Raw genomic sequence first — 24,158 nt, 5'->3', positions numbered from 1 at the left:
GATATTTATATATATACTTTCAAATGGGTCAGTTAAGTTGTTTCATTTAATCAATAGGTTTAATGTGGTCTTCAAAATGAGGAGGACCCTTTAAACCCATTGAAGATTTCTGAATTACTTAACATATCAGTTAAATTTAAAGTTCAACTGGCAACATTAATAAATTTTATCGAATAATCCACTCCTTAGTAATTATTATTTAAAAATATCGTTGAATTCCGTATTCAACATTTCCCAAAATCTTGGTTATATCGATTTAGTCAAAATAAATTCCCACTAGGGAGATTTTCCACTTTATTACTTTTTTTCCTATTCAACATTTGTTCCGATTATAAAACATATTAGAAAATAATATGCCAAATGGCAAACAAATTCAGCTCTGTTCTTGTCCAGCCGTAAATAGTTGTTATTTTGTAGTTCACTTCAGTGTGACTATGACAAAGTCGCGTTTTAAACGCTGTTCTAGTCTAATGTAAGGTATTTTTCATTAAAAAATAGGGTACATTTAAGGAAAATAAAAAACTAAAAGTAGGGGGCACTTCAAAACGATTCTTCTTGGTCGTTTTGGGTGCGGGTTTCCGTTTAGGATTAGGTGTGGGTTTTGTGTATGTGATGGCTCTCGAAGACTCAGTCTTGGCATTCTCTGGTTGAGGGAGGGTTGTGTTACTTTAAATCTAGCTTATGGCGTCCGGTGAGCAGCCATTCCCCCCGTCTCTTAGTTCTCCTTTTTGGCCGCCTCTGGGCGGCGCAGGAACTTCACCTTTGTGGTGGCGCACATGGACACAATGGCCACCGAAAGCCAGGCGTGCGGCATCATGTTGTGCAGTATCAGCTCCAGACGCTCCTTGGGCACAAACGCCATGCACTGGCTGTGATCCGTTTCGGAGCAATTGTCCTCGGGCTGGCAGGCATTGAGTGGATCGTTGGCGGGAACACCTGGAACGGGCCGTGTCACGGGTATCACGTCCTTGCCCGGTCCCTTGTAGAGCGCTCCAGTGGCGCTCAACAGCTGGGCGACCAATCCGAGGCGGAAGACCTGCAACTGCCTGGCATTGTCGTTGACCGCCTGGATCACCGAGTTCGTCATGTTGGCCGTGTTCTGCATGCACTTGGGGGTCAGCAGCAGCTCCGAAACACTGGGGCAATCGGCCAGCATTGCGCTGAAACCCTCGTCCACATCGAAGTTCACCAACTCCAGGCGACTAACTCCGCCAGCGAGGGACACGCCGCGCATTATTTCGTTTACGGGCAGAGCGGTCATGCCCCTGTGATCGTTCTCCAATCGCAACGAGCGCAGCGCCTTCAAGGCGGGCAGCACTCTCGTCCCAAGCAGCCTGCAGTTCACACCCTGGCAGAAGCCCAGGGATAGTGACTCCAGATTGGTGAGCTCCTTCAGCAGCAGCACATTCATCTTGCCCAGATTCGACACTCCACAGAGACTCAATTCGGTGAGTTTCTTCAGTTTTCCCAGCGTGTTCAGCGAACTTATGGTTGCCTTCGGCTCCGTCATACGAATGCGCAGAACTCGCAGCTCGCGCAGCTCCTCCGAACGCTCCAGATGCGACAGACTAAGCGAGCCACTCATACAGGTGGTCCGCAGCTCCAGCAGCTGGTTCAGATAGCGAAAGACTAGGTGCAGGAACTCGGCATCCGTGGTGTCGGTGCGCAAAACTCGCAATGACTTGAGCACACGCAGATCGCCGGTTAAACGCAACTGCGGCGTGGCCATTATTACGCCCATCATGTCCAGCTCGCGAGTGCGACGACGCGCCAAATCGCGCAGCAGGAAAACCCAGTTGTTGATGTGCGTGTCACGCAGACAAACCGAACGCCACACGCTCATCTCGCGACTGACCATTGCCCAGGTTTTGCACACCTTCGACATGTTGGCCCGTTCCTAAAGCGAAAATTGTATTTATTGTAGATTTTACTTAATGGAAAAGTAAGCAAACCATTGTGTACCTTCAAATTCATTGTTTTCATGATGGCCGTCAACACCTGACAGCCATTGTGGGCATCGCCCAGGCTCAGCACCACTTCGTCGCTCGACTTTTTCTTCTCATCCATTCGCTTCGGATGTTTCTTCTCCGGCTGGCGAGGAACACTGCGAATCGAATGCGATAAACCATAGAATTTTAACCATTAGTTGGGGGTTTCGTTGGCTCCATTTAGCCTTGGAACTAAACCGACTCACACTTTAACTTGCTGGCGCGGTGGATCGGCCTTGATCGCTATGGCTTTCCGACCCCCAATCACGACCACCTCCTGTTCCTTCGACCCGTTGTGTCCCACATTGTTAAACAGATGCGCCGGTGGATTCTGGCCGGATACCTCAATTTCCTCGCCGATCTCCAAGCCGCTGCCCAAACTGGATTTCTCATCATCCTCAGTCTGGTCATCGCGATCCTGATGATCCTGATCAGCCACCGGTTGTGTCTCGCCCGTTTCAGATTTCCTTTTCCCCTTCATCAGGCAGTTCTGCAGGGAGAGCAAATGATTCCTATTTGTATCTATTCCTTTGATAACCCAAGGATAAACTCACCTGACACATTTTGCCCTTGGAGCTCCGCTGGGTTTTGGGCAACTGCACAGTGACCTGGCAAGAAAAACAGGTCTCATGGATCATACGCGCCGAAGGTCTATTCGCAAAGCTAATTGAGGTTGGGAATGGTGAGCAAATGATTAGCAGATTCAAAAGAAAGTTGCATTAATGACTTAGCTACCTGCGCTTGGGAGTCAAACTGTAATCTCCCGATGGATTGGCATTCGAGCTGCTGCTGCTGCCGTTGCTGGCGGAGGCCATCTCACGAGCGTTTCCCTTGACCGCCATGGTGGAGGTCCATCCCTCGCTCGGCGGACTCGCTCCCTTGGGCACCTTCGGTTTGGACACCCGCTTCCCGGTGACCAGCTGCGTGGCCAACTTGTCCTGATGCAGCTGCAGCGACTTGCGATGCGACACATTGCCGGGCACAGCTCGACGCACCAACTCGAACTCCGGTCCCGCCTCCTGCGCCAGCCGCTGGAAACAGAAGTGCTCGATGGTCAGGTCGCCCTTCAGCAGGGGCACAATATCCTCGCGTGAGCGCAGCTTGCGTCCGTTGGGCGCAATAAAGAAGACATCGCCGGTGCGACGCTTGGGATTCCCGTTGCTGGGCAGGACGAGCTCACGCTTCCAGCCGTAAGCAAAGGGCAGACGATAGAACTCGTCGGTGGCCTTTAACTTTAGCGCTGATGTCGAGGCCTGTGGTTCGGGTTGTGGTGGCATGGCCTCAGCTGTGGTGACAACATCTGGTTCTGGCTTATCGTTGCTGCTGCTGCTGCTGGTGGTTACAAGTTCCTCCTTGCTCTTGCTCTTGGTTTGCTCCTCCTCTGGCTTGGACTTCTTTTCCTCTGGCGCCAAGTTCTCCTCTGACTCCCTTAGCTTTTTCTCCGCTTTGCGCTTTATCATCTCCTTGGGTTCAATCTCCTCCTTCTCCAATTTAGTCTGATCCTCGGTCAGGTGACCATGGCTGCTGGAGCGCGAAGTGCGCAGCGGCAACTGCGGTTCAGAAAGGGAGTTACCAAGCGATTTGGCACGCTGTGAGAAGCGAATGGACACCGTTTGGTTAGCATTCTCAGCCGTTTTGTCAACATCCTCCTCCTTATCCTTCTTCGTATTCTCCTCCACCGCCTGGTTGATCGGTTTTCTAACAGGAAGTAATGCGCGTTTACGTGCACGAGAGAGCGAAACCCACGGCGGCGGTGATGTCAACATATGGCTATTTATCTGGTCATTATCCTCGGGGATTTTGTTCTCCTCTCTATTCTTTTTCTCTTCAACTTTATCGTCGGCTTGTTTTCCAGTGGGACTTAGTAAGCGCTTTCGGGAACCGGAAAACGATGGCGGCGACGAAGATAACTTCTCGGTTTTTGATTTACCATCATCCTCGTCCATTGCAAGCGGCTCAGTTCGATCGTCATCCTCTGACGGCTGCTTTAGCTGCTTCTCCTTGGTCTTCGCTGGCTGCTCCTGCTGCTGCTCCTTTGTCTGCGACGACTGCTCTTGCTGCTGCTCCGGAGTGTTTAAAGACTTCTCCTTCTGCTCCTGCTGGTCCTGTGACTTCATCGACTGCTTCTTCTAATTGGGACGACACAAGGGGAATATATCAATGTTATTAGGTTATGGAATTGCCCGAATCTAAGCAGAATCTTTGGTTTTTGTCTCCACCTGGTTGTCTAGTTCTGTTTGTTGCATGCTCGATGCTTTGGCTGTGGTTGTTGTTGTTGTTGTTGTTGTTGGACTAGCGTTGGAGTTGTTCTTGTTGTCGCTGTTGCAAGCTGTCGTATTTGTTGTTGTTGTAGTTCGATTTGTACTAGTTGTACCAGTTGCTACTAAAGTGTTTGGCTGTCCCGGTTCGGGTTCGGGTTCGGGTTCGCGTTCTCGTTGCTGTCCAGGTGGCGTCGATGTGGTGGTCAAGTTCGAGTTGGAGGACAGAGAGGACGACTCTACCGGCGATGTCATCATCGGCGTTGGAGGCGATGCTAGCGATGGCTGCTGCTGCTGCTCTTGTTGCTGCTGCTGCGCTTGCCGCTCATGTTGCTCCTTGGCCGTCGACTCTGTGGAACCACCAGCCGCTGTCTCCTCGCGCGGCACCTCTCTGGGATAAATCCGCAGACCAGTCTTGAGTGCTCTTCTCAGCGCCTATTGTCGAGTGGTGGTTGTAATTCGTTCGGTTGAGTGTGAGATTAAGAAGATGGGCACACACAGGCACGGTTGATACATACAATAATACAGAACAAACAAAATGCCGTATTCCGCATTCTACACAACATACACAGAATTAGGAGCAGCCATAGCCCTCTGTATACCGTATACTCAATTTTGTTGCAATGCAAATAGATAACCCCTTGTGCCTGCCTACACACAAGGTATGTCTGTACAAACATATATACAATGAATATGTAATTTGAGTACAAAAAAAAGAGCTTCTGAGTTGTTCCTAATTATTTACAATTACTATTTTGAATACATCAACTTTTTTTTGGATTTAAAATAAATGATATCATGATAGAGCACAAAATATAATGAATAATATCAAAACAAGAGATCATAAATATAGGTGGTAATTGATTTTACTAGCCCATGCTTGAAGTATACAGAGGGATATTCCAGGTTCGCTTCCTTGCTCCACGACTCCGACAACCCGCTACTCACCTCATCGCTGGGATCCTCATCGGAGCTATTATCCTCGATAACCATGCGTGTCATACTCGGGATGCTGCCTGTCCACCCCAGTAGAGCCTCATCATCAGACATGCTGCACCGACGTTTCTTTATCTTCTTTTTCGACTTACCAGGATCGCCTTAAAATAAACAAGGTATAACTAACTATGCTGACTTGAAGTTCTTATGTTTAATTTAAGAAGAAGGTGACAAGGCTAGATCAAGACTTACAAACCAATTCACTTTCTTGATATAACATTGCATACTACTTCAAGGAATGCCAATTATTTATCGCAATCAGTGCACTTTCCCTTCATCGCAGATTTCAAAAACAATGTTTTGTAAACGTGCAAATATCTTTAACATGTTATGACAGACCAAGCATCCCGCTCACTCTCATTGGTTGTTATGGAAGCGATTCTTGCGGGCCAATAACTTATCCATCTTGCTCGCTCAAGTTAGCTTTTCATGAAAAGGACATTTCGTTACGTGCCTAATGAGAGGAAACGAGATGTACGTCTTGTCAAAAACAAGGAATATGTTTACCGAACTCCAAACACACCTAACCTATTCTTAACAGAAAACATATTTTCCACTCACCATTTGTGTCCGCTGCGGTTGGCTGATCGGAATTATTGGAGTCATCGTGGCTGTGGCCATTTATGTGCGGCCATGAAGAGTTCGTCGAGTCATCCAGCTCACTGGCAGATGTCTCCATGGCCTTGAAACTGGCATTTTCCGAAAGTCCTACGCCGGGACTTAATCCGCCGATCTTAGTGGCTCCGGATGTGGATCTGGAACCGATTCCCTTGCTGGTCGTCGGAGGCGACGAGGGCTGTGATTTTGAATCGCTGCTGGAGCTGCGTGGAGATCGCGTCATGGTGCGCGGTTTTGATGGTCCGGAAGTGTCGTCTTCCGAGCTCATATCGCTTTAAAAGAAACGCGAACAAGTCAACAGGGTATTCTTAGTTAAAACTTTTATTATAAGGCTAAGTAGTACCGATGTTTTAGTAACAAAAAATTTATTTATCTGAAATTGAAAGGACATCACCACCATGTGCCGCTTATTTTGTTTTGCACTGTTGATAAGTTGCCACCTGTTTTTATGAATGCCACAAAACCGAACCATAAATGACAGGGCAGCTATGAAAACTGGATGACCTTGCCTTTTTTCAGGATTTCTTTTAAGGAAATTAAAGTTTATGATGTTAAATATGCAACTGCAGTAAACATATCGAACGCTGAACTTTTACTCAACTGCAGTATTGACTGTTGTTATTTGCTTCTTGGCAAATTTGAGTGCTCATAATTTTTTTTTTTTGGTGGCATAATCTGTAGATGCAGCCAGAGCTTTGTGCATCTGGATGCGCGCGCCAGCCTCAACAAATTTTGGAGAAGAGCTTACAGGTACACGCAGGTTTGCTTGCATGTATTTGTGCGCGCGTCGCAGCGGTTTGTTTATGTTCCGTTTTTGCTTTGATCGCTACCCCCTCAGTTTGTGTATGCATTTTATCCGATGAAAACACACAAACACATACGCACGGATTTGCAAAAAAAACGGCTTGTTGCGCTCTTTTATCAAATGCACAATAGGAAGTTGTGGAAATCACACTTTTCAGTTATTTTTTATTGCACTTTAAACCACTTATTAAGCCATATTTCCATTTACTGCTCTTTTGTCTTTTATATATTCTCGGCGTAACGCGAACTTGGGACGCAGGAATCAGCGTGCCTTTGTGTATGTGTGTACGAGACGCCAAAAACGAGGCCGCAAATTGCACTTTTTACACTTTCCGTAGCCGTTGCACATTCTCTAGTTGTTGCACTTACCTCTTCCGTACAAAAATAATTACCACAACAAGAATCCACTCGCTTTAAGAAAAAAATTAAAATGAAAAGAACGCTGTTTTTAGGGATGTCGCAAATAAAATATCGATATATTGATAATATTTTTAAAAATCACGATATTTTGTGCCGAAATATCGCATACGTTTTTTCCAAGAGCGCCTTTGAACCTGAACCAAACGATTTGAAAGTCAAATATACATACTTATGTACATATCTTTAAAATGGTAATCTAACGCAATAAAGATTTTGATTTTCGCATCGATATAGTTTTCTTTCAAATCCCAAATACACGCAATTCCTAAATTGATAATTCCTGTCATTGATAAGTACTCCTCCTGGCCTAGACTTTTAAATCAAAAAACAAAGCTCTGAAAAAAATTTTGGTTTTAAGCTACGCTTTTGATTTGTTTAATATGTTGCGAAATTGAGAAATCATCTAACGACGAGTTGATTTTAAAATCCAACCCATGAATAGCTCCAATTAAAACCACACTGCAATCCCTCAGCCCCAAAAATACCAGATAGCCGTCAGCCCCAAAAATACCGCGTGCCAATCAGCCCTGGTCAACACAACTGGTTGTACGTATGTATGTATGTCGCCCGTACTACATACCTATATACTATTGCCAGCTCTGCACGTGAAATCCGAAGGCGGCGAAAGTAATCTGTGATCAATTCGGTGAGTTTGCCGTTTGCCCATGCGATCCTTGTGCCATATAATATAGTTAATACCCCGTGCAGAAATGTCCAAGGCCAGGGGAAAAAGAAGGAGCGCTTCGATGACGACGACGAGCAGTTGGAGAAAGTGCAAGAGAAGAAGGCGCCGCCGACGACCAAGAAGGGTGGTGGCAAGAAGGGCAAGCGAGGGGGCGGCGGCGATTCCAGTGATGAGGATGTCGCGCCCAAGAGTCGCGACAACGAGGATCTGGAGAGCATAGCCTCCTCGAATCAGAGCAAACAGCAGCAGGGCAAGAAGCAGACGAAGAAGGGGAAGAAGGGCAAAAAGAACGACGACTGGAGCGACGAGGATGAGAAGCCAGCGAAGGGTTTGCCCAACCAGGATGAGGATGACGACGATGAGGCGCCTGCATCGAAGCCAGCTGCCAAAAAGCCACCGCCGAGCAAGAAAAACAAGAAGAACAAAAAGAAGAACGATGATTTCTCCGACGAAGAGGTGGCCGAGGTGGATTTGGACGAACCCGAGGACGAGGAGGAGGAGGAGATCGTCGTGGCCGCCAAGCCCGCTTCCAAGAAGTCCAAGAAGAAGCAGCAGCAGCAGAAGAACAAGTTCGCCATGAGCGAGGATGAAGATGAAGAGGAGGCCCTCGAGGATCTGCCAGATGAGGAGGACGAGGAGGAGGAGGAGCAGCTATCCAACAAGCCGGCGTCGAAAAAGTCCAAGAAAAAGCAGCAACAGCAGAAGCAGAAACTGCCAGTGAGCGAGGACGAGGAGGAGCTTGAGGATGAGGACGAGCAGCCCGAAAAGGAGGTGGAGGAGCAGAAGGTGGAGCAAGTGCTCAGCGAAAAGGTGGCTGCAGTGAGTCTCAAGGAGAAGACCCCTGAAAAGCAACCAGAACCGGAAGCTATCGTGGAACCCGAACCGGAAGCTGAGGCAGAAGCCGAAGCCGAGGACGAGCCCAAGTCCGAGGACAGCAAGGAGACCAAGGAGAAGCGGCTCACCCACAAGGAGAAGAAGAAGCAAAAGAAGCAGCAGGAATACGAACGCCAAATGGAGCTGATGACCAAGAAGGGCGGCGCTGGGCACTCGGATCTGGACAACAATTTCACCATGTCGCAGGTGCAGAAGAGCGCCGGTCAACAAGCAGCTTTGGAGCACGCCGTGGACATCAAGATCGAGAATTTTACCATCTCTGCCAAGGGTGAGTCATCTTCGTGGCCTTTCCATGGCGTAATGCATATTTATCATTTGTACTTTAATTAGGTAACGATTTGTTTGTGAACGCCAATTTGTTGATTGCCCACGGACGTCGCTATGGCTTGGTGGGTCCCAATGGACACGGCAAGACCACGCTGCTCCGGCATATTGCCACCCGTGCCTTCGCCATACCGCCCAACATTGATGTGCTGCTCTGCGAACAGGAAGTGGTGGCCACCGACAAGACGGCCATCGATACGATCCTCGAAGCGGACGTGCGACGCACAGAGATGCTGAAGAAGGCTGATGATTTGGAGAAACAGTTTGCTGCTGGGGATTTGAGTGTTCAGGAGGAGCTCAACGATACGTTCGCGGAGCTGAAAGCCATTGGCGCTTACTCGGCAGAAGCGCGTGCCCGGAGAATCCTGGCCGGTTTGGGTTTCAGCAAGGAGATGCAGGACCGGCCCACCAACAAGTTCTCCGGTGGCTGGCGCATGAGAGTCTCCCTGGCCCGAGCTCTGTATCTGGAGCCCACGCTCCTCATGCTCGACGAGCCGACCAATCACTTGGACCTTAACGCTGTCATCTGGCTGGACAACTATCTGCAGGGCTGGAAGAAGACCCTCTTGATTGTGTCCCACGACCAGAGTTTCTTGGACAACGTGTGCAACGAGATTATTCACTTGGACCAAAAGAAACTGCAGTACTACAAGGGCAACTACTCGATGTTCAAGAAGATGTACGTGCAGAAGCGTCGCGAGATGATCAAGGAGTACGAGAAGCAGGAGAAGCGTCTGCGCGAGCTGAAGGCCCACGGTCAGTCGAAGAAGGCGGCGGAGAAGAAGCAAAAGGAGTCGCTCACGCGGAAGCAGGAGAAGAACAAGTCGAAGCAGCAGAAACAGGACGAGGATGAGGGACCGCAGGAGCTGCTGGCCAGGCCCAAGGAATACATTGTCAAGTTCCGTTTCCCGGAGCCATCGCAACTCCAGCCGCCCATTTTGGGTGTGCACAACGTGACCTTCGCGTTCCCGGGACAAAAGCCTCTATTCATCAAGGCCGACTTTGGTATCGATCTCACGAGTCGTGTGGCCATCGTCGGACCCAATGGTGTGGGCAAATCCACGTTCCTAAAGCTGCTCCTCGGCGAACTGGAGCCGCAGGAGGGTGAGCAGCGCAAGAATCATCGGCTGCATGTCGGCCGCTTCGATCAGCACTCCGGCGAGCATCTCACGGCTGAGGAATCGGCTGCGGAGTATCTGCAGCGCCTGTTCAATTTGCCGCACGAAAAGGCGCGCAAGGCGTTGGGTTCCTTTGGTCTCGTTAGTCATGCGCACACCATCAAGATGAAGGATCTTTCCGGCGGTCAAAAGGCTCGCGTGGCCCTCGCCGAACTCTGTCTGAGTGCTCCGGATGTGTTGATTCTCGATGAGCCGACCAATAACCTGGATATCGAGAGTATCGATGCCTTGGCGGAGGCCATCAACGAGTACGAAGGCGGCGTTATTATCGTCTCCCACGACGAGCGATTGATCCGTGAGACGGGCTGCACTCTGTACGTGATTGAGGATCAGTCGATCAACGAGATCGACGGGGAGTTCGACGACTACAGGAAGGAGGTGCTCGATTCGCTGGGCGAGGTGGTCAACAATCCCAGCGTGGTGGCCAATGCGGCTGTGCTGCAATAACCCTCGCGTTCTTGGTCACGGACTTCGAGTCCTCCACACCACAGGATATCATCTCGTCAGCCGGCTCGCACTATGTTAATTGTTCAACTGTTGAATGGTTTATCCGCTAGTTAGCCTTTTTATACCAACATATATACAATAACAAATTGTGAAAGTAAATGTTATTACACAAGAGTTGCGTTCTTTTCTTATCAATATTTATAGAAAATAGGGGAACCGTAGGAGGTGTTATCAATTGAATATATTATTTAATACATTTCAAAGATTTGTTTGTTTATGCTTAAATATTTATTAGTTGCTCAAAAATAAGAATGTTTTTGGGTTTTAAATATAATTTCTTTTGAATTTGGAAATAACCTTGTGGAAAGTTTAATGGCTTATTGCCATCAACTGAAAGAACGAATTCTTACCATAACAAAATCAAAAGCAATTTTATATTTGAGTTGGCCGGAAATTGTATAAACACAATAATATGTAGTAAAGCAAACAATTGCTCAATTTTAAATTTTATTCAAGCAGGTTGAAAAGTATTTGAGAGCGGCAAAAAAAAAATGTGATAAGAGGATTAAACCTACATATAATACTTATATATTAATGGACTTAAGAGGATAATAGATTCTTAGCCGCTGCGATAAAAGGCTTTGACATTGTTGATCAGGTGGCTCAATCCATTGTAGCCATCTTTATCGAAGTCGATGTTCTCGCCGCCAAATTCAATGACCTGAAAGATGAGAATAGTGTTTAAAACCTTGTAGCTTTCAAATAGAACTCCATTGAGCAATTGCACCCACCTCCTTGGCTCTGATGGTGTCTGCCCCATGCGGCACTCCAATCACCTCCACCCAGGCTCCGTCGGCGGCACCGAGTTCGCCCGGCAGGTTGATCTTCAGCTTGTGGTTGTCCGTGGAACTGGCCAGCAAAGTGGATCCCGCCACGCTTTCCACGCGCACCATTATGCTCACGGTTTGGCCGGAAAACTGCTTCAGCATTCCGCCGTTAACAATCGAACGTGGATCAAAGGGGTCCATTGCTTTTAGATTAATTTGCGAAGTTTGCGAAATTCAGCAGAAATAAAATGCCGTAAACAAGAAAGAGCGCCAATAGAGCTGTCAAGCCATCGATGAAAAATTCGATAGCTGAGTGAACTATCGATGTTATTTAAATATGCTTTTTTATATTCAAAACATATGGTGCTTAAAACATTATTTGTTATGGGATGTCACAATCGGCCATTTATATATTAGTATATATTGTTTGATAAATTAAATAACTTTGGTTAAATTGTGCTTTAGGGGTTTTTGCTAAAAATGGGATAGGATTTTTTTTTAAGCGCTACCTTGGGACCTAAACATGAATGAAAAAGTGCCGCAGATCGTGATTTCTAATTATTTTTTTATAAAAATTATAAAAAAGAAACTGGCCGTAGCGTTTCTGGATCATTTCGCAATCTTTACAGCGTTCACTTCTTAAATTTTCAGTGCCTGTCATGGTGAAGTTATTATTTTTTTTTTGTTTTTAAACTTTTCACACATTTGCAGCACTCTTCGTCCACAATAATTAGAAATCAAGCTCTCCGCAACTTTTTTATTAATGTTTAGGTCCCAAGGTAGCTCTTAAAACCAACAAAATTCCTAGCCCATTTTCAGCAAAAGCCCCTCAAGCACACTTTTACCATAATTTTTTTTCCAATGGTTGATTCTTTCAAAATATTGTAAGATGTTTTCAGGTTTAAAAATTAACTTTTTAAAATTTTGAAGTTATTCAAAATTCCCCATAAAATGACAGTAAAAACATCGATACCATGCAGAATGACCTAGGCTGACCGAAAATGCGGAGTGGTATGAAACTGCTGATTTTAGCGGGGCAACCCGTTAGATCGATATACGTATCGATAGTTTTTAGCCTGGCCAAACGCACCAATGTTTATTGTTATAAAATAAATGTTAAAAATAAACAATTAATCACTTAAGATAAACAAAAACTAGTGCAAGCAGCAAGTGCGTTGTAAAAACGATCCCCGCCCTCCGCTCTTACCTCATCACGGGCATAAAAAATAAGCACAAAAACAACAACGCCAGCAGCAGCAACAACAAAAACAATAACCAGGAGATTCAGATTCGCAACGCAATCAAAAAAAAGGCAAAACGGAGAAAAAAAAAACTACAAGGCGAAACGCATAAATAAATAGGAAAACAAATAATAGTAATAATAAGACTAAAAGCAAGTGGAAAAGTACGAAAGCAAAAAGAGAAAACATATGTACGTTGCGTGAGAGTGACGTGTGTGTGTGTGTGTGCGAACGAGCAAGAGAGAGAGGGGAGGAAGGAGAGCAAAAACAAAAACAACATCACAGCATAAGCGAGACCTTGAAAACTTTAAAAGCAGCAGCAAAAACAACAAACACAAAATCCAAAAAAACAGCAGTACAAAAAAAATTAAAAAAAAAAAGTTTAATATAAAAAATATATACTTTTATATACAATTCGTAGAGGAGCGGAGCGTACACTCTGTTATGGAGAGTGACGATTTTCATTTACCGCAAGGCGCCAATTAATAGGGGAAAATCCATAAAGCGAGGATTTGCCAAGAGGAAAAGCGTGGACGAACCGCCGCTGAAAAGGCCAAAATGGCAGCAGCAGAGGCGGGAAACACGGGCACAGGGTCGGGATCGGGATCCGGATCAGGATCGAGCAGCTCCTCGGATCCTGCCAACGGACGGGAGGCCCGCAATCTCGCCGAGAAACAGCGGCGGGATAAGCTAAACGCCAGCATTCAGGAGCTGGCCACAATGGTGCCACACGCAGCGGAATCCTCCCGCCGGCTGGACAAGACCGCCGTCCTGCGATTCGCCACCCATGGCCTGAGACTCCAGTATGTGTTTGGCAAGTCCGCCTCCCGCCGGCGACGGAAACCGATCCTCAAGGGCTCGGGCTCATCGCCCGGCATTGGCGAGCTATCCAATCCCAGTCTGCACCTCACGGACACGCTGATGCAACTGCTGGACAGCTGTTTCCTTACCCTGACCTGCAGTGGCCAAATCGTTTTGGTCTCCTCCAGCGTGGAGCAGCTCTTGGGCCACTGTCAGTCGGATTTGTACGGCCAGAACCTGCTGCAGATCACCCATCCCGACGATCAGGCCATGCTGAAGCAGCAGCTGATACCGCGGGACATTGAGACCCTGTTCTACCAGCAGCAACATCACCAGCAGCCGGGTCATAATGCTCAGCAGCACTCAACTTCCACGTCGGCTTCCGCATCGGGCAGTGATCTGGAGGAGGAGGAAATGGAGATGGACGAGCATCGCCTGGGTGATGACCACCAGCAGGAGGACGAGAATGAGGAGCAGGATCATCCGTACAACCGACGAACGCCCAGTCCGCGGAGCATTGCCCATTCGGCGGCCATCGATGAACGACTGCGATCCGATCGCCGTTGCTTCACTGTCCGATTGGCCAGGGCTTCCACGCGAGCGGAGGCGACGCGCCACTACGAGCGGGTCAAGATCGACGGCTGCTTTCGCCGCAGTGACTCCTCGCTGACGGGCGGTGCCGCTGCCAACTATCCCATTGTCTCCCAGTTGATTCGGCGCTCGAGAAACAATAATATGCTGGCTGCCGCGGCAGCGGTGGCAGCGGAAGCGGCGACAGTGCCGCCGCAACACGATGCCATTGCCCAGGCGGCGCTGCACGGGATCAGTGGGAACGACATTGTCCTGGTGGCCATGGCCAGGGTTCTGCGGGAAGAACGCACCGTCGCCGAGGAGACGGAAGTCAGTGGCATGACCTTCTATCGGCAACCAGAACCCTACCAGTTGGAATACCAAACGAGGCATCTAATCGATGGCAGCATAATCGACTGTGATCAGAGGATTGGCCTGGTGGCGGGCTACATGAAGGATGAGGTGCGTTTTTGGATACGAAATCCCTTTGCAGACGACTCTTAATCTTTGTTCTTTTGATTCCGAATTAGGTGCGCAACCTGAGTCCCTTTTGCTTTATGCATTTGGACGATGTCCGCTGGGTGATTGTTGCTCTGCGGCAGATGTACGACTGCAACAGCGATTACGGCGAGAGTTGCTATCGTCTGCTGTCCCGCAACGGACGCTTCATCTACCTGCATACGAAGGGCTTTCTGGAGATCGATCGCGGCTCCAATAAGGTGCACTCCTTTCTCTGCGTCAACACGCTGCTCGACGAGAAGGCGGGCCGGCAAAAGGTGCAGGAGATGAAGGAGAAGTTCTCGACAATCATCAAGGCGGAGATGCCCACGCAGAGCAGCAGTCCCGATTTGCCAGCCTCGCAGGCGCCACAGCAACTGGAGAGAATCGTGCTTTATCTGATCGAGAACCTGCAAAAGAGTGTGGATTCGGGCGATGCGGTCGGCGGCCAACCAATGGAGAGCCTAATGGACGATGGCTACAGTTCGCCAGCGAACACATTGACCCTCGAGGAGCTGGCGCCATCGCCCACGGCACCCACTTTGGCCTTGGTGCCGCCGGCTCCGTCGTTGGTGAAGAACTCCATCTCGAAGTCGGTGAGTGTGGTCAATGTGACGGCGGCCCGAAAGTTTCAGCAGGAGTATCAAAAGCAACGCGAGCAGCTGAAGGAGCGCAGCAACGTCTCGCAAGGAGTGATACGGCAGTTGAGCAGCTGCCTCAGCGAGGCGGAGACCGCATCCTGCACACTTTCGCCGGCCAGCAGCTTGAGTGCCGGCGAAGCGCCCGATACGCCGGAGCCACACAGCAATACGCCGCCGCCACAGCCGCTCCACGCGCGTCCCAGTGTCCTGCATCGCACCCTGACCAGCACGCTGCGATGACGGGCCGACGGGTGTGGAAATGGACGCCGTTTGGCAGCCCACATTCGGTGACGTTCATACATTAGCCATGTCCAAAAATATATCAGCAAAACAAACATAATCTGCCCCTAAAAAGGAAGTCAGTCGAATCTTTGGTCTTTAGAGACCGTAAGCATGATTAGGCATCAAGTTGAATCGATTTGATAAGGTTCATTCAGAAAGCCAGAGCATGTAATTAAATAGAGTAAGCACTTCTTGAAATCAGCCAAAAAACAATGTGGTTCCTAGAACCCCCTTTTTGTCTAACAATTTATTTTTGCAACTGGCTTTTAGATTTTCAACATTTGAGTATATAATTACACAACCAATATAAAGCGAACAGAACTCACAAGTTGTAATCAAAGCGATTCTGTAATTTTACTTACTTATATAGGGATTCCCGCCAAATCTGGTTTTAAGCACTTACTTTTTAACTTGTTCAATATGCATTCTTTGTTGTATACCAAAAACAAACTTAGGTTTCTATATTGTACATATTGTTCGGATATCTGAAAGCGGTTTTCTTGTTGTTTAAAAATAACTATGTTTTTGTGAAGAATCGACGAAATCGACGAGGCGCATTTAGTTTGAGATTATGGCAGTAATAATTATCTGATCACGATTATCGTTAGAAAGTGCCTCTAACTGAGTAATAGAAGAGATACATTTTGGACATGGGCTATCGCTGATTTTACACTATAATTCGATCTGAAACAGATCGATTACATGTCAAAGCGTCGATCGGTGTGTGCTGCTAAATGCGTTCCATAATCAATAATCTTCGTTATGTAATTACGTTTAATTTGTAAATACGTATGTGTGGGTGATTGCCAGTGCGTGTGCGTGTGTGTGTGCATGAGTGTGTTAGAATAGTAGATCAGTGCTCGGCTTTGGTTTTAGTTGAAATTTAAACCCCATTTCCCGATTTCCTTGTTATCACCACCCCCAAACCCCTGCCCCACACACCAGTGTAAAAAGAGTACAAAAAAACAACAACAAAAAAGAAAAACAACAAATTAACAATCAATTATATATTTATTTTGCCCTAAGTCTAGAACACGCTTAGAACGACTCATTAATAGTTAAACCGATTTTGCAATCGATTGAAATTAAACGCTCGATTTTTGTTTACCATCTCACTTCTAGAAAGAGATAGAGGACAGCAAACAGTCGAACTTCTCTAATCGAACTTTCCGTTAGCCTGATAAGCAGGAATTACTTTAAATTCCCTTTTAAAAACTATAACAACATAGCAGACTTTTTATATAATTGTGAATTAATAATAATTTGATAATTCAAGTAATTTAATTGTCTAGATAAAAATATGATAAATAACAAATTAATTTTTGTTCATTGTTAATAATTAACTGTCGAAAAATCTTGTATAATTTCCCAACAAAAATGAGTATAAATTACTTACATATAAACATAATTGAAATAATAAATTGAAAAGGGATAGAAATCGACATAGCGAAGTTCGACTGTTGTTCAATACTCACAATGCCAGAGATAGAGAGAGAGATGGCTCATTCCCTCTCGCTCTGGCCTGTTATCAAAGCCTTTGCCATTGTCCTTGGCGTTGCGTTCTTATCACCGGCGTATCGGCGAGAACATATAAAATTTTTTTTTTTGGGGGGAAGTGGGTTTAGTGGTAATTATGAGGCGGTTGGTGGTTTTTGGTGGCGCGGGGCATGGTGGGCCACGTTTCGTTATTTTTTTTGTTTTATAGCGAAATTCTGCTAGCTATAAACTTAAGCATATACATATATTATTACCTTTTTGTTTAGCTCAATTTTTTGTTTGTATTTTTAATTATTACTCGGTTTGTCTAGTGTGTAATTCAATTAAAAGTCGTATGCTAATTTCCCAGCGAATCGTTCAGTGTTTGTTCAAACGAGTTGTGCTCTTTAAACACTTTTGGTTTATCCGTCTTTAAATTTTTGTTTGTTTTTGCTTGCGTTGTTATTTGCCCAAAAAAAAAAAAAAAAAAACAAAGCAAAATTTGTGTCGTTTTTTTTTTTTTTTTAGTAATTAGCTTTAGATGTAATGTCAAATGTCAAGCGGTATAATCTACGTAAGAATAATAATGTGTAATGTCTTTTTTAGAACTTGCTAAACTCTAGCAATTAAAACATAGCCTGTAATTAACAATAATTAATTATAATAATCAATAAAAATTCATGCAGATGAAACGTTAATAAATAATAAATTATATAAATGAAAAGAACAGCTTTTTTTGGGGACAATCCAAAATGTGGAAACCTTACTTAATGTTTCCAATACACTTTATAATACGGATTACCAAATTCTTTCAAATTTACCGCCAATTGGGAAATATAATCCAATAGGAAAACTTACCTGGCGATTGAAATGGTGAGTATGAATGTTTGTTAGAAGAGTACAACTAGCTTACTGTAGGTTTGAATGGCTTTGGCGCCCATGCAACCAACTAGATAACTATTCTGTTAACCTTAATACTAGGTCCAACAGAGTACAAGAGAGGTACAGCAAATATTATCCATCAAATTAAGTGTTTAATATTTTACTTCGTGCTTAATATTAAAGTTAACTTAAAATGAGACTTGCAACTTAAAAGAATATTAAAGTGTGGTATCGAATGCAGGCAATTCTGAAGACAATAAATGAAGATGCTTGAGTTCGTGGTGAGTTTGAGTTAAGGTGACTTTCGGTTAGATATTTGCCAATAACAATTAAATTAAATATATTGTTTGATTTCGCGAGATTACATTAAAACAACGTTTATATAAAACACATATCAAATTATTTTGTATTAAGAATAATTTAATTTTGAACTTCCTGAGATGAGAATTTTAATTCTTATTGGATCTTATCAACTAAAAAGTTTAGTTTTTATTGCTTAATATAGGAGGATTTAGTTAGAGGAGGTTTTATAGTTTTGTTAAAAATAATTGTGCCAATTGGAAAACACCTTTCGGATCCGCGCGCTTCAAGGTGCAGCTATAGCTCTGCTCCTCGCACACCCATCAGCTGTGAAACGGGGGTGTGTAAACCCACCACAGCCACCGTCGATTATGTTGCACCGATTCGAGTTTTGTGCTCGTGTTTTTAAACAGATTAGAAAACCAGGACGAAAATTACTGCCTAATCGTTGGTTTTAAATTGAGCCAAAATATAGCGACAGTAATACTTAATTTTAAAAAACATTATCGATATATCGATAATTCGATAATTTTTCGAAACCCCCAGTTATTGTTACCGTTGTTGCCGTTGAGACCACCTTGTACTTATTCCACCATGATTCGTGAAGAGCGAACGGCAGTGCAGTAGAGCGTCGACGGACGGATAAAAACCTATTTAAGCGCTCGAACAACGCAAAATTTGACGGTGTTCCGCTCTTGCAGTGTCTGTTTCCGTCGCGTGTCTGCGTGTGCGTGCGGCTGTGTGTGTTCGTTTTTTGTTATTTTTTTTACCAACGACAACACAACAAAAATAGTAAAATACACAAAATTTCAGTGTTTAAATGATTTTGGTTTATTGTTGGCGTCCTGAATGAGAAAATCGAGAAACGCCGTGGAAAACGTATGAAATGCTGAAATAAAGCTTAAAGTAAAAGCAGAAATTGAGAGTTGTTTGTTTGTGTGTGCGTGTGTGTGCAACAATAATAACAAAAAAGAAAAAGACCGAGTGTGGAAGAGGGGGCGATGGGGGCAGACAGAGACAGAGCAAGAGAGGTAGAAGCAACACCTACGCAGCTTTTACATATTTTGTTATTTCATTTTTGGCATGCCGTTGCTTTCTCCCTTACACTCGCAGCCTCATTTGAATTTTTTTTTGGGCAGCAAATTTCTCCGCTTCCTGTTCTCTTTCGGCTTTTTTTGTTGTTTTGATTTAAAAAAGTCCCTAAAATATCAATCAATATATATTGCTAAACAACATTATCAACCATAGTAAAGAAACTTGTCCTACATTTAACAATAAATAAGAAGTGAAGAAATAGATAAATAAAACTTGTTTTGTTTTGTTTTCGAATTTTATGTGACGAGATCCATAAAGCTCCCGCTCTCTCTATATCTCTTTCTCTCGGGCAAAAGAAAAAGATCAATCAAATCAATCTGCTCTTCTCCTCCTCTCTTTCCTCTCTTTGCAACAAAGTTGAAGGTCTTTTTTGCATGGCAATGTTGCCAAGCGCCAAAAGCAACAACAGATAACAACAATAACATAAGTACACAGAGCCAAAACTGGATATATATAATAAATGCTTTCGTTTTCCAAAACTCATCATAAAAACAACTGATTCCAAAAAAATGCGAAAATGCTGTTTAAATCAACCTAAAAAATAACATTTCTTATTATATTATAACAAAATTCTTAATTTTGTTCTGTGTAGAGTGTAACTTTGCAAAACTGGTTTTGAGCCTTTTAGTTTTATTAATTTTTGGTGCTTATTTGTTTTATTTGCTGATTGCGATTTTTCAATACATATGTATATCAATGACGTCAGAGCAGGCTATGTTGTTGATAAGCAATTTATTTGCAACTACAAGAGACAGTGCAATTAATTAGCACACAACCGCGATTGATATTTAAATAAAATTAATGCATTAAGTAAGCAAACCTCCAGCTTCTCTGACTTGAATAAAACGGGTATTTTGCATTAATATATTCTTGGAATTAAATTTTCATAACTTAAAATGCCAACCTTACGATTTAGACTTTAAAAATGCTGATAAAGTGTTTATTCTAGGAAATTGTACAACAAAATTTCTTAATAATTTTGCAATCAATTTATTTTTTTATTTTTTGCAATTTCCATAACAGCCATGTATCAATTTGAAATGTAGACAGTAACCCAATAAGATAACGAAACAAGTCGCAGAAAAATATAAAAAATCCACAAAAGCTTTTGGCGCAAGCGCAAAGTCGCAGAGAAGAAGAAGAGGAAACATAGCAGGTAGAGAGCAAGACAGCAAATCTGTAGGTGTCTCATTCTTTGATTGCTCTTTATTTATATTCATAAACTCTCTTGCAGATCACAACTAAAAAAATGGTTTAATCAATTTTGAACCTGAAATCTCAACCAATTGGATCCAGTAAAATATATGTAAAAATTTACCGTGGTGACGAGAAAAAATTGTGAAAACAATGCATTTAATCAAAGTTAAGACTAAACTCGCGCTGAAAATGCACGAAATCGAAAGAAACTAGCAAAAAACCAATCCAAAAATCGCACAAAACAAAAAAGTTAAGCAAAAAAAAAAAAAAAATAAGCCAGACAACAAAAGAGAGCCAGGAGCAGAAAAAGCAACAAAAACAACAGCAAAACGACGGCCCCAAAATGTTGTACCAGCTAAGTAAAGCCACTACTAGAATCCGACTCAAAAGGCAAAAAGCCGTTCCACAACATTGCTGGCTCTGGAGTTTAGCATTTCTGGCAGCATTTACTCTAAAGGTAAGCGAAAGAAACAACAAATATGGCCAAAACACGATTGCGGGCGGATTAATAGAACCAAAACGTAGTGTGTGTCTTTGACCAAGCATAAAACAATACATTTTTTTCAATTTTATTTAACATTTGTAATTTTTTCATGGCCTCAGAGGTGCAACTTTGTATTTATTAGGTATGAAATCTTGAATTCAATGGAAGAAATAGATAACAACACAAATCTCAATTGCGGGAACTACATTTTTATTAAGTTAATGAACACAAAAAAATTACTCTATTTACTTTCTACACTTGGGTCAATTAATTCCATAAGATTCAGCAAACATTTGACCATGTTACTCATTTATTTATTTGAGATCCCATACTTTTAACCCTCATGGAAATCATCTTCGTTTTTGTCTTTGGTCTTTTCCCATGTTAATTAAATTCAATTATTTCGCATCGTGTTTGCCTTTCGTTATTGTTCATGCGGATGTATTTGTCCCTTTGTTTGGGAGCTCTAAAGACAAACAAACTCCCCCTCAATCAAAGACCTTGAGGAGCCACAAACAAAAGGAAAATCAATTCAAAAGCAAGAGTAATCAAACAAGATTTAGTATCTTGTATCTCAAGTCAAGTTTGAGAGAGATAGAAACCGAAATGCATTTTGCATTTAATAATCTATCTGTGTATCTAGTTTTGTATATAGCTTAAGCTATATCACTTGTATTCTGTATTTATTGGGGGAAAAATAGTTAAGAACCAGAATTGAAATGCATTTTTTGTTTATCTGTATTTAATCACGTGGGCAATATTTTTAATTGATACCTCGTGCCGAATCGGTAACGGTTTCTGTTTTGCATAACAATAATTTCATAACCGATTACCTGATTTTGTGCATCCCCAATTTTTAGTGATGAAATCGGTAAGACTTGCAATTTTCTTAATCGTATTCGACTTTTGCAGTTATGCACGAACTCCATTTTCATAAAGGCAGCAACACAAAGCAAACAAATAATGGCTAATAGCTTTAGCCACTATTTTTTTTTCTATTTTCAAAAGAATAGTAAACACAAATCGCTGTAAAAGTAGTCGACGTACGTTATTCAATACTGTTTATCCCTGGGCTTAGTTTGTGTGTAGAACTATTTTCATTTTATTGAAGTCGATCTGTATTCTAAATGAACTGGATACCACTGGTAATTATTGATTACAGATGCGGGACCGACTTGACATGAATTCTAAGCCGGCAGCGAACCGGTTCGAATTCGATTTCAGTTTCGTTTTACATTGACGAATTTTTTTTTATTCGCTTGTTTTTATTTGCTTAACAAAATTGTTGGCGCGTAACGACTACTGCTCCCCAAAATATTTCCCTTCTATTTATAAAAAAAAAAAAAAAAAAAACTAACCAATTGTTTCCCGGGAGATCCATTTCAATTGGTTTTCTAGTTGTTTCAGTTGTTCCATCGGTTGGTTTTTTTATTTGTTTTGCTGCACCGATAAATGGCTAGAAATATTTGCCGTTTTGTCACATACAATCTTAACTTATTTCGTTGCTGGTGGCCAGAAGTCACGTTCCAGTCAAATAATAAACACGAATAATATGAAGGCATTCATAAATGCAAGTTCACTTACATCAGATAGTTTTTCTTAAAAAATGATAAAATTGCGAAGAAAATTTATTGGTATTTCAGATTGAAATCAAAGAAATGATAATGAAAGAAAAATAACATTTTCGTTAACTTGTTGTTGTTAAAAATTATTAAATATAAAATCAAAGTTGTTGGTATGCCGCAGATAAAAACACTGAAGCCGGCTTAAATGATGCGAGAAATGAGGCTTACAGAAATAATTAAAAACAATTACGATTCCGGTAAGAGTCTGCGACTGGGAAAATACGGAAGTGCTGGGCAATTAAATGCAGGGCAGAATCCCAAGATGCACAACGCAGATATGCGCCCAATATTCTCACACTCCCCCCCAAAAATAAAAACAGAAACGACGGGGAAAGCCACACCCATTCCATGTTTAAGGACACGTGTCAACCGTAACAGAAACAAAAACAGGAAAGTGGGGAGAACTTTGTCCAGACTTTCGCCAGAAAGAAGAACACTCTCGAGAAGGAAAAGGTGGTAAGAAGTCAGTGCAGGATGGCAATTAAATGCAACCCTGCACTGTCATGCAATTGACACCAAAACACTCAGGTTTTCACCCCTTCCTCTGCTATAGAATACCCCTTTGTGTGTCTTGCCCACAACATAAACCCAATTTGACTTGAAAAATGTGCATAAATTAAGTAACAATTAAGCCAAGTTGTGCTTGGGCTTATTAACCCCCGGTCGGCATGACTAATTGATCTTATTCGAGATTAGCGATACGCGTTCAAGTGGAACAAAAGTGAGTCAGTTAAGTATGCAAAAAAAAAATTCCAAGGTTGTGTCGAAGCTAACTAATATTTCCCAACAGGATTTAAAGTTTTTCTGGAAAAATTGTTCAACCTTTTAAGGAACTAGAATTCAAACTTAATGATTTATAACTCCACTCGTTCTTTGGTTCCGCGGATTCTGATATTTGCCAGAAGTCTTAAAAATATCTAGCAACAATATTTTTTGATGAGTTACCACCTCGTCTCGCTGGCAAACATCAAACAGAAACTGAAAATAGAGTCGAATGCCGGAAATGCAACATCAAAATGCGAAATCCAAAATAGGAAAAATCGAAAAGAAAACGCAGAGATAATGTAGCTGCAAAGAAAATATAGTTGGCCGAAGGGGGAATGCCAACTCGATCCATTTTCGCCTTCGGTTTTTATTTCACTGATCGATTAATGCCAGAAGGAATCGTTGGCAACCCTCTTCTCTACTTTTCGAGTATAGTTTCTGATTGGAAAAAAAGGGTAGGCGGGGAATTTCGGAAAGGGGGAAATATTTGGCCCACTCCGAATTCTTCATTGTCCTGCAACAAAAGCCAGAAAAGAACCGAAAACGAAAATTGCTCTAACGGTGTTTGTTCCCGTGAGGCACTTTTCGGCTCACCCACTTCGAGGGTGACTTTTCCGCAGAACTCTCGCTATATAAAGGCACATATAAATTTATATATCGAGTTGTGCACAGCAGCGGCGAGGAAAAAAGTTTACAAATATTATATAATAACCCAACAATAAAGGGAACATTTGTTAGAAAAAAGTTTTTACCTAATTAATTATTTGATATAATTATTTTGAAATTGTTTTTGAAGCAATCAGAGAAATTTTTCTATATTCTGTACCTATTTAAAGAGTTAGTATAATCCTAGGGAAATTGA

The 24,158-nt window shown here is 43.3% G+C and overlaps 5 protein-coding genes across 10 annotated transcripts in view; 3 read left to right on the top strand and 2 right to left on the bottom strand.

Moving 5' to 3' along the window:
- Positions 1-255: 255 nt before the first annotated feature.
- Positions 256-7,119, bottom strand: LOC108095567. 3 transcript variants are annotated; one of them, XM_017196714.1, is made up of 9 exons: positions 7,034-7,119; positions 5,804-6,132; positions 5,195-5,343; positions 4,208-4,681; positions 2,724-4,117; positions 2,543-2,651; positions 2,195-2,478; positions 1,963-2,104; positions 256-1,897 (listed from the first exon to the last, which is right to left on the bottom strand). In XM_017196714.1, the coding sequence occupies exons 2-9, from the start codon at positions 6,126-6,128 to the stop codon at positions 716-718; spliced, it is 4,059 nt and encodes a 1,352-aa protein (XP_017052203.1). In that variant the 5' UTR covers positions 6,129-6,132; positions 7,034-7,119; the 3' UTR covers positions 256-715. The 3 variants fall into 3 exon arrangements, with proteins under 3 accessions (XP_017052203.1, XP_017052204.1, XP_017052205.1); XM_017196715.1 differs by having other exon boundaries at positions 4,490-4,681; XM_017196716.1 differs by lacking the exon at positions 4,208-4,681.
- A 525-nt stretch (positions 7,120-7,644) lies between these two features.
- Positions 7,645-10,786, top strand: LOC108095591 (ATP-binding cassette sub-family F member 1). Its single transcript, XM_043207369.1, has 3 exons — positions 7,645-7,718; positions 7,793-8,931; positions 8,994-10,786. Exons 1-3 carry the CDS (start codon positions 7,645-7,647, stop codon positions 10,610-10,612), a joined length of 2,832 nt encoding a protein of 943 aa, XP_043063304.1. The 3' UTR covers positions 10,613-10,786.
- A 299-nt stretch (positions 10,787-11,085) lies between these two features.
- LOC108095592 (replication protein A 14 kDa subunit) lies at positions 11,086-11,731 on the bottom strand. Its single transcript, XM_017196755.1, has 2 exons — positions 11,404-11,731; positions 11,086-11,333 (listed from the first exon to the last, which is right to left on the bottom strand). Exons 1-2 carry the CDS (start codon positions 11,638-11,640, stop codon positions 11,232-11,234), a joined length of 339 nt encoding a protein of 112 aa, XP_017052244.1. The 5' UTR covers positions 11,641-11,731; the 3' UTR covers positions 11,086-11,231.
- Positions 11,732-12,494: 763 nt separating this feature from the next.
- On the top strand, positions 12,495-17,670 carry LOC108095586. The gene is made up of 2 exons (XM_017196749.2): positions 12,495-14,513; positions 14,582-17,670. The coding sequence occupies exons 1-2, from the start codon at positions 13,239-13,241 to the stop codon at positions 15,428-15,430; spliced, it is 2,124 nt and encodes a 707-aa protein (XP_017052238.1). The 5' UTR covers positions 12,495-13,238; the 3' UTR covers positions 15,431-17,670.
- Positions 17,671-18,709: 1,039 nt separating this feature from the next.
- LOC108095526 (tyrosine-protein phosphatase 10D) overlaps positions 18,710-24,158 on the top strand; it is a 52,406-nt gene continuing 46,957 nt past the window's right edge. For all 4 annotated transcript variants that reach the window (XM_017196648.2, XM_017196647.2, XM_017196644.2 and 1 more), the window contains exons 1-2: positions 18,710-19,036; positions 20,460-20,879. In XM_017196648.2, coding sequence (XP_017052137.1) covers positions 20,766-20,879 — 114 coding nt within the window. In that variant the 5' untranslated portion in view covers positions 18,710-19,036; positions 20,460-20,765. The remainder of the gene's footprint in view (positions 19,037-20,459; positions 20,880-24,158) is intronic.

The sequence above is a fragment of the Drosophila ficusphila genome, unplaced genomic scaffold (genome assembly GCF_018152265.1).
Source record: "Drosophila ficusphila isolate 14025-0441.05 unplaced genomic scaffold, ASM1815226v1 contig_198, whole genome shotgun sequence".
NCBI lineage: Eukaryota > Metazoa > Arthropoda > Insecta > Diptera > Drosophilidae > Drosophila > Drosophila ficusphila.
Note: the sequence above shows the minus strand (reverse complement) of the source record. Positions and strands in the feature narration are given on the sequence as shown.

Excerpts from the sequence above, each read along its gene's own strand:
- LOC108095567 (XM_017196714.1), bottom strand. The coding sequence starts at position 6,128 with ATGAGCTCGGAAGACGACACTTCCGGACCATCAAAACCGCGCACCATG. Across the intron at positions 2,105-2,194 it reads CCGCGCCAGCAAGTTAAAGT|TGTTCCTCGCCAGCCGGAGA; the intron begins GTGAGTCGGTTT and ends TTCGATTCGCAG. Across the intron at positions 1,898-1,962 it reads TGAAAACAATGAATTTGAAG|GAACGGGCCAACATGTCGAA; the intron begins GTACACAATGGT and ends TTTTCGCTTTAG.
- LOC108095591 (XM_043207369.1), top strand. The coding sequence starts at position 7,645 with ATGTCGCCCGTACTACATACCTATATACTATTGCCAGCTCTGCACGTG. Across the intron at positions 7,719-7,792 it reads GAAGGCGGCGAAAGTAATCT|AAATGTCCAAGGCCAGGGGA; the intron begins GTGATCAATTCG and ends TACCCCGTGCAG. Across the intron at positions 8,932-8,993 it reads TTTTACCATCTCTGCCAAGG|GTAACGATTTGTTTGTGAAC; the intron begins GTGAGTCATCTT and ends TACTTTAATTAG.
- LOC108095592 (XM_017196755.1), bottom strand. The coding sequence starts at position 11,640 with ATGGACCCCTTTGATCCACGTTCGATTGTTAACGGCGGAATGCTGAAG. Across the intron at positions 11,334-11,403 it reads ACACCATCAGAGCCAAGGAG|GTCATTGAATTTGGCGGCGA; the intron begins GTGGGTGCAATT and ends CTCATCTTTCAG.
- LOC108095586 (XM_017196749.2), top strand. The coding sequence starts at position 13,239 with ATGGCAGCAGCAGAGGCGGGAAACACGGGCACAGGGTCGGGATCGGGA. Across the intron at positions 14,514-14,581 it reads CGGGCTACATGAAGGATGAG|GTGCGCAACCTGAGTCCCTT; the intron begins GTGCGTTTTTGG and ends ATTCCGAATTAG.